The 13201-nt window shown below is 31.3% G+C and overlaps 1 protein-coding gene across 2 annotated transcripts in view; it reads left to right on the top strand.

Annotated features, from left to right (window-relative positions):
* Positions 1-13201, top strand: part of CDH9 (cadherin 9) — a 126442-nt gene that overhangs the window by 72516 nt on the left and 40725 nt on the right. For both annotated transcript variants that reach the window (XM_027125384.1, XM_027125385.1), the window contains one exon: positions 12638-12932. In XM_027125384.1, coding sequence (XP_026981185.1) covers positions 12638-12932 — 295 coding nt within the window. The remainder of the gene's footprint in view (positions 1-12637; positions 12933-13201) is intronic.

Here is a 13201-nt window from a genome sequence, read left to right as displayed (position 1 = left end):
CTCTCAACCACTGCGCCACCAGGGAAGCCCCAGCATTTTGTTTTTTGATGCTGAGTAGTGTTTAACTGTATGGATATACATAATTTGTTTATCAAGTCTATTAATTGTCAGATTATTTTGCATAAAATTTATATGAAAAATTTGATACAATAAAAATTAATATGAATAATATAAAATTTTTATACAGGTGTTTAAGTGTGCATTGTCATATATGGGTGCATACTGAGGAGTGCTTATAGTTGGTCTTTGGATAAGTAGTATATAATTGATTTTATTAAAAACTGCAAAATAGTGTATCAGATCTGTAAAGTAAGTTACCCTTCAAACTGGACAGTGTTTTGCACAGCCTATCTTTGTTAATTTAGTTTTCAATTTCAGGTATTCTGGAAGATGTGTAGTATTTCCCATTGAGCTTTCAAGGTTGAAGCATTTTGATGAAGAATAGCATTGTTGAGAACGTTTTTATGTTTATTGACTATTCAAGTATCTACTTCTATGAAATGCCTGTTGTTCTTTTACCCATCTTGTATTGGTTGGATTCTTTTTCTTTGGTTTACTGATTTGTCATATTTTCATATTTATAGAGATGAGGCCTGTCCTAATATGTGTACTCTGCGAATATTTTATTCCAGTCTATGGCTTGATTTTCACTCTCTTTACACTGACTTTTTTGTGATTTTGCATTTTTTGTTTTGTTTTTAATTAACAGCCTTTATTTTTTAAAGCAGTTTTATATTTACCAAAAAATGGATCCAAAAGAAGAGTTCCCTCTCCACATAGCTTCCCCTATTATTAACAACATGCAATAATGCCATACATTCGTTAAAATTGATGTAACAAATGTTGTAACATTGTAATTAAAGTTCATAGTTTACATTAGAGTTTACTCTGTGTCATACAGTCCTATGGGTTTTGAAAAGTGGATAATGCCTTGGATCCACCATTACTGTGTCATACAGTGTAGTGGGCCCTAAAAATCCCATGTGCTCCCTCTGTTCATCTTTCCCTTACTCCCCCCAAGGCCCTGGCACCACTGATATATTTTTATCTCTTAAGTTTTGCCTTTTCCAGAATATATAATATATTTAAATCATACAGTGTATAGTCTTTTCAGACTAGCTTCTTTCACTTAGTAATATGAATTTAAATTTCTTTTGTCTCTTTTTTAAAGAATTATAATTTATTTGCCAAGAGTAGAGAGAAAATGTAATCTAGAAAATGTTTAATAAAACCAGAAAAGGCAGAAAAAGATTAAACAAATAAGAAAAGAAACAAAGAACCAGGGTGATGAATAAAAATAATTACAAATATGGTAGATATTAAACCAACTACATCAATAAAGCCTTTAAGTGTGAATGGTTTAAATACACCAATGATAGAGAATGGATAAATAATGCAAAACTTCACTAGATGTTGTCTAAATGGACTCACTTTAAATATAAAGATACAGGAAGATTAAAAGTGAAGAGATAAAGATATTCCAAGCTAGGAGTAGTCGAATGTTGAAGGATCTACATTAATTTCAGTCACAGCCAATATCAGATCAAAAACACTTATCAGGAATAAATAGGTACAATACATAATGATAAAAAGGTCTGTTCTCCAAAGAGGCAAAACAGCACTTAATGTGTATGCACCAAACCATATAACATCAAAATTCCTTGTCGTTTGATGAGTATATTTTAATTTTTATTAAATCAAAAATATTGTTTCATTTTCTTTATTGTTAGTGCTTACTGGTTTTGTATAAGAAATATTTGCCTACCTTTGTATCATGAAGTCATTTTTTTCCCAAAATATTTTGTTCCTGCTATCACATTTAAGTCGGTAATACATCTCAAATTAATTTTTGTGGATGATGTGAGGTATGGTTGAAGTTTCTTCATTTTTAAAATACTGATATCAAGTTGCTTCAGCAGGATTTACTAAGAATTCTTTCAAAATGAAATTGCATTGGTACTTTTTTCTAAACTCAAGTGACTGTATACCTGTGAGTTTATTTCTAGATTTTCTGTTTGTCCTTGTTTGTGTTTCTAATACCTCACTGGCTTCATTATTGTAGGCATACAATAAGTTTTGGAATATAGAATATAAGTTCTCTTAGTTTGTTTTTCTTCGAGACTGTCTAGGCTACTCTAGGCCATTTGTATTTTCATGTTAATTTTAATTTTAGGTTGTCAATGTATTATTAAAACTACTTCCTGGAATTCTGATAGAGTTTGCATTGACTCCGTATATGATATAAACTGTTAAATATATATTTTGGGGAAGGGAGAGGAAAGATGTAATACAGATCATATGTAAACAGGCTGTGGGCCAGAATTTTGGTCAATCCCAGCCCAATTTAGTACAGAGCACATTGTGGTGAATGTTTCATGTGTAACTGAAAAAAATATGTGTTGTGCAGATGTTAGTTTTTGTGCTATAGAAATATTATTGGGATTGATCTGGTTAATAGCATTGTGCAAATATTTTATAACTTTACTAGTATTTGTCTTTTTGTTCTATAATTATTAAAATTAGTATATTAAAATATCCAAGCATAAATATAGAATGAACTTTATATTGATACAGCTATTTTCATATAGATATATGCATATACCTGGATTAGTATACACCCACATATAATTTCATTGTTCTATCAATGAACTGCTGAGCAGTTCTAAAAGCAATACTCCAGTAGAAATTCCTAGTAGCAACCTAGCATCCAGATCTTGGTTTCTAATGCCATTCTTCAGTAAAAGGAACCAAGGCTTACTGAATAAATGGCTGATTCTAGCACTTGGAAAGGAAATACACAAGATGGTCCTGGAATATTTTGTATTGCTAGAAATTGAGAAAATGCACACACACAGAAACACACGGTGAAGATGAGGGTGTGTCAAAAGGACACAAGAACTGACTGTGAGGGTTCGCAAAGGGCAAAGATGGAAACATTGGAGCAATAAAATAAAAATCCAAAGAGACCATACTGATATTAATACATAATCATAAATAAGTAAATGGAAGAGAATAAACAAATCTCCCACGTAGAGCAAATCCAAATAATTTAGGAAGATACTCCTCCTTCAAGGAGGTGAAGCATAACTCCTCACTCCTTAAATGTTGGTAGAACATAGTGACTTCCTTACAAGAATATACTAAGGGAAGGGAGAAAACAGAGTAACTTTACAGTGGAGACACTGGGCAAACACTAAATCAACTAAGTTAGCATCAACCATAATACATCATGTTGAAAATAAATACCCTTGATATGATGTAATGAAATGGCACTTGACCCCTGTGGTCTTTCTTCCCCAAACACATAATCCTAGTATAATCTTGAGAAAGAAAATCAGATAAATCCTATTAGAAGGACATACTACTAAATACATGACAGGCACACCTAAAAACTTTGGAGGTAATAAAAAACACAGAGAGTCTGAGAACCCATCACAGTATAGAGAAGCCTAAGGAATATGAGGACTAAACGTAATATGGAACAGATAAAAGATATTAGGCTAAAAGTAAAGGACTCCAAATAAAATACAGACTTTAGTTAATAATAATATTTGTAAATATTGGCTCATTAATTGTAGGAAATATGCTATAATAACATAAGAGATTAATAAAAGAGAAACTGGGTGTGAGGTGTGTGGGAACTAACTGTAGTATCTTTGTATTTTTCCTGTAAATCAAAAAATATTCTAAAAACATTATTAATATGCACATACAATATTAAGTGAACCTATCTGCTTTTTGTACCTAAATTGTTAATTTGCTGTTTTAATTACATGTGGATAGTATAATGACTCACTGTGATCTATTCTAAAATCTCATAATTTCAGTTATATATCTAATGTATTAGTTTCTTATAAGAAATAAAAGCTAATCATCTCCATAATAAAATTCAACTGTGATTTGGATTTGTCTACTACTTTAGTTTTATGAAATGTGCTTCATGTATTTTAAAATTTATCATTGTTCCATACACAATAATATCAATAATTGTTATATCTTTCTGAGATAATGCCCCTTTTATCTTTATAAAACATTCCTCTTTATAATTTCTCAAAGTTTATTTTGTCTGATATTAATATAGCCCCATATGCTTCCTTACAATTATTATTTCCTATGTTTTTTATTTCTTTACTTCAGATGTATTTGTGTTCTTGGCTATATTTAAATCATGGCTCTTGTAATCTACATGTAGTTAATTATTTTTTAGTGTATTCTCAAAATCTCTTTATTACTTGAGGTTTTAGTCCATTAATATGTACTGGACTATTTACTTGTATTACATTTGTTCTACTTATTCTTTTTTTAATCTTTTTTTATTTCTTGCCTTTCTTTATGGAACAGTGTTTCAATTTCCCCATCTTTCTTTCTCCCCTAATTAGTATTGCATTTTACTTTTACTATGATCTTTTCAGCTTTATCTTCTTGTAATATTTACCAGTTGTGCTAAGGATTATGGAAGGATTATAAAGATAAATATCCATCCTTAATTTACTTAAGTCCAACTGGAATATGATGCCATATTGCAAAATGTTATAACTTTGCAAAAAGTACAATCCATTTACCTTTTACACACCTGGCGATAATTGCTATATAATTTACTTTTACTGTGTTGTATAAACCTCATAATATATTGATATTATCCTAGATTTAAACAGTCAATTGTCTTTAAGAAATATTTTTAGTCTCATATTTAGCAACTGTTCTGCCCTTTCCATGGCTCCTCATTTCTTTCTTTATGTCAAGGATTCAATCTAGGAATATTTCTATGCAGCCTAAAGATATTCATTTAGTATTTTTTGAAATGAAAGTCCTATTATAGTGTATTCTCTCGCCATTCTTTTTCTCAAAATGTTATTATTTCTTCATTTTTGAAAGTTATTTTACTGAACAATTCTGGGTTTTATTACTTCTAATGTGAATTCAGCTGTCTTTATTGTTATATTTTTTCCCTGAATATATGTTTATTCCTTGGATGCTTTAAAGATCTCTTTGTTCACAATAGAATCAGATTTAAAACTGATCAAAAAATAACTAGAAAACATTAAAATTTTGGAAAATTAATAGTACACTTCTAGATAAACAAAGAGGAAATCACAAAAAATTAAGAAATATGAATATTTTCTCTAAATCATAGTTTTCATCGATTTGACAATGATGTGGCCAGATTTACATTTTTTCTAATTATTTTGATTGAAATTCACTGAAATTGGATATATGCCCAGCAGAATCACTCATCTCTGTATAGGCTCCACTTCCCTGCAGTAAAACTCTTCGCAGGCAGGATGCTAGGCTAGAGTGAATTTATAGTTCATCTTGTTGCTTGCCCTCTGCTGTTCAGTTCTCAAAAACATTGGCTTCATATATTTTGTCCAGATTTGTAGTTGCTTACTATGAGAGGGTAAGCCCAGTTAACCCAGGTTAGCCCAAACTGGAAATGTTTATGGTGTAAATATATTGCATATCAGTGGCCTTCTATTTAGGTTTTATTTATCATAAAACTCGATATTAATATAACAGTCATGAAGCCCATACCTAATATAAGTAAACTTAAAGATAATAAATTGTTTTATCTGAAACAAACACAAAAAATATACTGTTAAGACTGACACAGAATATATTTCCAAATATATTGGAAATGCATTTTAACATTACTAAAACATCAGAAATATATTGTAATTGTTATTAATGGTTATTTTTAGCAGCTGTCAGCAACAGCTCTATGGCTTTCCTCATTAAAAATTGAGCAAGATGTTAGAAAATTCCAAATATAATTTTAAGGATGTGTATTGATTGTTCATAATAAGAGTTGGGCAATATGGCATACTTTTGCAATTAAAAACACTTTAAAACAAAAATTAAAATAAGCAAACAAAAGACCCTTATTTCTAATTTTTAAAGGAAGATTGATTAGAGATGAATTTACTTTGATTTTGCAAACTTTACTCTGAGTTCTTCAGAGAAACAGAACACATATAACATGTTGAATAGGTTATATATATGTTAACATATTTATGTACACAAACACGTATATATACATGCACTGCTTAAAGTTCTGTCCACTGAGAGGATTTCTCTTCAGCACTGTCCTTCAAGGATGTCCCAGAAAGGGACTGTAGTATTGTAGTCCAGTTTTGAGAGATGCCTGAAAATCATGCAGAACTCTTTTTAAACCAGACCCAAGACTTTTCTTCTTCCATCACCTGAAGAAGAAACCCCTCATGAGGCTACAGGTGCAGACTGGGGAGAGAGGGCAGTGTAGCAGGAGTGGGGACCATGGGCATTTGGGTCACTACTTCCTGTAACTTGCGTTTTCAGGGCATGTCCAGGCCTGATCACATATGTACCAGTTCCATTTGATGATGGAATGCTGTTGTGCACACTCAACTTTATGGCTTGATAGGTCAGATAACATGCAGTTCATGATGAGCATCTCAGATTGCATGGTAACTTGGGACCCACGGTTAAGCAATCAGTTTGTAGGCCAAGAGGTTTTTCTCAAAAGGAGATTAGTTATCCACAGAGGATATCAGGGCTTTGCTCCAAAATTAGGAGAGTCTGCACTGCAATTCACCTATAGGGGCCTGTCACAGGCTCCAACCAGCATCTCTATCTGCCACTGACACTTTAAGCACCTCTGGATCTGTTGGATTATATGGTCAAAGTGATGGAGTAGCTCACATACCAGTCCAGACTTGTTGCAGAGACTTCTCAAGTTCTGAGTGCAACTTAAAGCCAGAAGCTTTTCAGGTGACTTGGTAAATGGATAGGGATGAAACACCCAAATGAGGAATATGCTGCCTCCAAAGTCCAAAGAGGCCCACTAGCCATTGTGCCTCTTTTTTGGTTGTAGGATGGGCCAGAAGTGACAATTTATTATTTACCACAGGATGGGTTTAGGGACCCTCTGAGCCCAGTATGAGATGAACCTCAGGTAAAACTCCATCCGTCACCTGACTTTCATATGCCTCTACTTGGGTAGGCAGATCACACTGATATTTTAGATCTCCTGGAATCAATATTAGTTCAGAGTCAGTGTCCAGTAATACCAAAATGTCCAATTATTTTATTTTCCTCACTGCACAGTTATCCTGGTAAAAGGCATAGGTTTTTTAAGGAAGGCTGGGAAAAAGACTAAGAGTACAAATTTTTGGTGGGTACTGGGGTCCTTCCTCAAGAAGACTTGGCATCCTCTTTATTCAAGAGATTCTGAGTCTGTAAACTGGCTCAGGCCTGGGAACTGATTGACTCTTTTTATGATTTATGTTGGTGTTTTGCTCTCTTGACCTTGAACTTTTCTGCTTTTACGGGTTAAGTACGGATTTAGTAGCCTTCCTATCTACTTCTAGGAACACGTAATCAATTAGCCAATGCCATACGTCTGTGCGAGTCAGACTATTCTGACTGCTGTTTTGACTCTGCTGTCCATTATGATAATCCTGCCACCTATCTTTTGGCAGGTGAGTGCTGAACTTAGCCTCTGTCACTCTGGGATCCAATTACTCCCATTGCATATAGGTTTCCCAATTCATTGATAGCAGTTCCCACTATAAGATCTGGCCTACAGAAAAGAGTGATCACAAAGCTCTTCAAGGATGCCTGGGCTCTCTCACTATTTGTTTCTCACCATAGTGGTGAAAGATGTCTTCTGGACCCTCTCAGTGTGGGTGAGTAGATCTTAAACGACAAAGCTACTCTAACATTCCAATCTCCCTAAAGACTATTGGTTTTCTTTCTCTGGAAAACCCAGACTAATACAGATTTTATTTTTATAAATTGTAATATATATATATATATATATTTATATTTATATATACATTATGTATATATATTATAAATACACACAAAATTAATTCTGTTTCTCTGGAAAAAATATATAAATACATATCCATTACATTATTATATACCAACACACATTTATATTATATTATTATATAAACATATATATGTAAAGAATTATGGAGAATTCTTTACATATATATGTATGTATGTATAATTCTTTAAAGAATATGTATAATTCTTTAAAGAATGATTATGGAGCCTGGAAAGTCCTAAGATCTGCTGTTGGCAAGCTGGAGACCCAGAATGCTGATGGAATAATTCAAGTCCAAGTCCAAATGCTTGAGAACCGGAGACTCAGTGGTGTAACTTCCAGTCTGAATCACAGACAGCAGGCAGAAAGAGTGAATTCTCCCACTTTCAGTCTTTTTGTATTCTGGCCTTTAAAGGATTAGATGAGACCCACCCACTTTAGGAAAGGACAATCTACTTTATACAGTCTACAGATTGAGTTGTGCATCTCTTCCAGAAGTATCCCCATAGACACATTCAGAATAACATTTAACCAAATATTTGGACATTCTGTGGCCCAGTTAAATTGACATATAAAATTAACCATCACAGTTTAAATTCTTAGCCTATTTTGCATGTACATATTTACTTTTTCAAAATTTCTAAAAACAAAAAAATTGTAGCAGAGCAAAACTAAAAATGTAATCTTGGAAAATAATAGTTAGCATTTAAAATATTTATCCATGATTTATTTTGCTTTCAGTGTATTTATTCAAGTTCAGAAGAGGCAACTAAGTTATGACCAGGAAACGAAGACTATTTGGTTTATTGATGTCTGAAGAAAATAATTACTTTTTGGTACTCTTATTTCTTAAGGGATTTTTATGTGGGCTTTGTTCTATAATAGATAAACAATATTTTCAAGATTTCTATTTTCTTATGATACTACAAAATGTTGAATTTTGGGTTTATTTTTTAAGAATTTTGTTTATATTTAAGTTATTGTATAATAGGTTTTACTATCAATTCTAAATGTATAATTCAAAATTAATAATGTACATAATAGAGAAATTCAGTATTTTAAGCTAGTAGTTTTCATTTTTGTTGTATTGCACCAGGAAATAACTATTGGGAGCTTTTGTTCTTAAAATGAAATTGTGAATTAAAGACAATGCTTTAAAATGTGTTTGACTTTGTGTAAAATAGTACTTTTAAAATGGCATTTTAAATTAACAGAATAAGGAATATATATGAAATATTGGGACAGGGTTTAAAACAGGTAGAAATAGAATAATAAATCTAAATTACAATGATTTCAATATATGAATGACTAAAATAATATTACTGTTTGTTGCAAAGATTTAGTAACTAAAATTTAATATATTCAGACAACATACTTATTCTGAAAGTCTTGTAATTCCATAAATATTTTAATTTCCCTTTGGACATAATCCTCAGTCCAAGCACCATATTATAATACTGAATTTTCCTTGAAATTTTAAATATTGAATATAAAACCATTCAGAGGAAAGTATAATTACTAGGATTATTATTATGTTTGACTAAATACTTTTGTAGACTTCAACATATTTTGAATGAGTAGAAAATCTCTGAGAAGTAAATTGTTTCCACAGGTGTTTGAATCCAACATGTAGAATCATATATAATTTAGTGTGATAGACACAGATTCAGTTTCCTGCACATTTTAATCATCACAATAGAATGTTAAATCTTTATTAAATGGAGAAAATAAAGATATAACAATATTTATTATAGTGTTATGTTAAATATATGGAAAGATAGTGGGGAGGGATATAGAAAATTTTAAACTAATTTTCATTTGTGTATACATATGCAAATTTCCACAGAAATTCTGTAACAGTATAAATGCGTTCCTGCCTTTTATTTTGGCTACTTATTAATAATTTCCATAATATAAGCATGGGATAGGGACTCCTGACAATACACGATCTTTGCCCCACCGCACTTAATATTCCACAATTTTCAGTAAATTGCAGCATTATCCCTGGATTATCTTTGTTTCAGTCTGACAATATATTTGACAATATTGATAACTGACTAATCTCTCATGTTTCTTTTTCTGTGTATAAATGTGAGAACACTAGACTACACGTTGTGGGAGACATCGTGTAGTTTATTTCCTATATCTCTCCAGACTAGTTTTATTTAGTTTTCCTTTATTTTATGGAGAAATTAATACAAATTTATTCATAAAAATGTATAAAACATGTACAACTTAAAAACAAAGGGAAACATTTTAAAACTATACAACTGCTTGCAATATTATGTATACGTTAAGAGTATTTTTATGAAAAATAAAGGTATAAAAAGTTGAAATTATACTCTAGACATTGTATTTTAACATAATATCTCATTTAAATGATTTACATCCAACAGTATATATGTAGACCATAATTTTAATGACTATAATAGCATTGTACACATTCTAACATTAATAAGGTGAACATTTTAGTTGTCTCAACATTTTTTGCCAAATTAAATAAAGCTTCTAATACATATAAATTATCTATCTATACATCTATCTTTTTCATATTTTCCTAATTATTTCCTTCCATTAAAAGTATCTTCTTTTTCTCCTCTTAGAATAAAAGTACTAGCAATACAAAGATAAATGTACAAAAATATTTATTATAAAGTAGCTTGAAAAAACTATTTGAAAAATGCAATCATTAAAATAATTTTATTTACATACAGAGATTTCTAAGATGTAATTTTAGTAAAAAAAAGGCAAGTTTTATGTTATTTATAATCTGATTTTTCTAATAATCACTGACAACTAAACCTGCTTTATACATGTAAAAACATATTGTTAAAAAAAGAAAATATTTGGTTTTTAAGAAATATGTGTTGAGGCCATAGAAATTTTTTATATATATATAAATCTTTCTCTTTTGGATTTTACAGTTTAGTGGGCACAACAAACAATTTTACCAAATGGGGTATCATGATAGGAAAGTGAAATGTGCTTTATAATTACAGAGCAGGAATATTTATTCTAGTCGAGAGGGTTAGGGAAAGCATCCTTAAGAAAAAAATTTTTTAATGAGATTTGATAAATATTTAGTTAGGGGAAAATACAGAGAAGAGAAAGGGTGTTAAAGGGTGAGAGAAACATCTGCAAACATCAGGTATGAAAGCTAGAACAGGCCTTCTGAGAAATGAAAAAAACAAAACAAGCAAAACAAAACAATTGGTATGTACAGAGTGTATAGCAAAGTGGATAAAGGTGACAGAAAACACATCTGGAGATGAGAACAAGATTATGGATAATGCATAAATAAGGCTATAGAGTCCAAGGAAATAGAATAACAATAAAAGTAACGATTCTTTTAAAAAAGAATATTATCCCCTTTTAATAGAAGTGGCTTAGATTACACACACACACACACACACACACACACACACACACAATTTGCCCAATATAACAGAAATTTGCATGAGACCAAGCCTGGTTTATAAGACTTTAGATTCATGGTTCTTATGCACTGTACCTGGTTGAAGATTTTTAAGCTAAGAAGTAATATGACTTGATTTGTGATATAGAAAAATCAGCTTCTTTAGTATGGAAAATTGTTTGGAGTAGAACAAGAGGGAGGTAGGCATCAATTAGAAGATTGTTGCAGTGGTACAGATAAGATATGATGAACAAAACCTGGGTGGTAGCCATAGAGATGGAGACAGATGGATGGGTGGGGGAGATATTTCAGAGAAGAAAAGGCTGCATATGGTTATTTTAACATTGGGTAAAGGAGGAGTAAAGTATGAATCTCAAGTCTGTAATTTTGGCTACCATAAAAAATAGATTCAAATAGTCAAATTGTTCAAAGATGGAATGGGACACTAAAGAAATAGATGGAGTAAGAATGTATTGGGAATTGTGAAGTATATGATGGAAGAAAACAGAGCAGGCATAGGCTAGTAAAGATTCAAGTTTCAGAACAGTGTTAGGTTTGCAAAAACATTAGGATTTTTTCCAACTCAAAATTTCTGTAAATACACAATCCGTTTGTCTGTTTTAAATACTCAGTGAAAAATCTTCTATACTAAGAAGTTTACTTTTAAGATGGGAATGAATAGAAGGAAGATAATTTATGAAAAAAATCCTAATATTTTCATCAAATTATTTATATGACCAATGGAAAAGCCCTGTGTGTTTTATATCACTTGAAATTTCAAATGTCTATAAAATACATCAACTTCCAAAAGTGAGAACATCCTGGTTGAAAGAGTACTCTCCCAAAGTCATGTAGAGAATAATCTATGAGATTAATATTCTGTCTCTGGTTGGTCTCTGATGACAGAGCCTGTGCATCTGCAAGTGATATTATACTGAAGGGAGGTAAAATCATTTAAAATTATGGTATATATCCTAAACTTATCATCATAATAAGGTCAGAAATTTCTCACATCACCTCTTTGAGTTTAGTGATTTTTGACGTAATCGAGTATATTAATATTTTACACTTAAGATTTATTAGACCAATGGATTTTTTTTGTTAATGTACTAGACATTTAAATCTTGGTAGCATTCTATTCAAAAATGTCTTGGAAATACTGTGTTTTGAAAAAAATATATATATATACTTTTTATTTTATTTCAAATGTAGTCTCATATAAATAAGTGTTTAAAAATTTTGAGAATGATCAAACTAAAATGTTTAATCTCTCCACAGTGAAAATTAAGATAACCATTGCAATCATTGTTTCAGTGATGTCATGTAGAGATAAATTAATATTTGCCAAAATTATTTTTTCTGTAATAACAATTCATATATTTATAGAACTCTTCTTTTCTACCTCTCTGAAGCTTCACACTGACCAAGATAAAGGAGATGGAAATTTAAAATACATATTAACAGGAGATGGGGCTGGCAGTCTGTTCGTAATAGATGAAAACACAGGAGATATTCATGCGGCAAAGAAATTAGACAGAGAAGAAAAGTCCCTGTACGTTCTTCGTGCCAAGGCTATAGACAGAAAGACTGGGCGGCAGGTGGAGCCTGAATCTGAATTTATAATTAAAATCCACGATATCAATGACAATGAACCAAAATTCACAAAAGACTTGTACACTGCCAGTGTTCCTGAAATGTCTGGAGTCGGTAGGTATATGTTAATCCATGTAAACTAAGTTTTTTATTTTATTTTATTTTTTGCTAAGGTAGTTATTATGGACATACAGTTAGATGTGATCTCTTTCAAGATAAGAACTATAACTGAAACTACTATTTAGTGTTAGCTATCTCACTTCTAATTATTTTCGGTTGTATGTTTCTTAATGTTTCCTGCTATTTTGTAGCTGACATCTAAAATGATTACTGAGAACAACTGTTCCATTGCATTTCAACAAACGTCTTTACCTTTACTCAAA

The sequence above is a fragment of the Aethalodelphis obliquidens genome, unplaced genomic scaffold (genome assembly GCF_003676395.1).
Source record: "Aethalodelphis obliquidens isolate GAN/ISIS:26980383/991018 unplaced genomic scaffold, ASM367639v1 scaffold29, whole genome shotgun sequence".
NCBI lineage: Eukaryota > Metazoa > Chordata > Mammalia > Artiodactyla > Delphinidae > Aethalodelphis > Aethalodelphis obliquidens.
The sequence above is the reverse complement of the archived record's forward strand: the minus strand, read 5'-3'. Positions and strand labels throughout refer to the sequence as shown.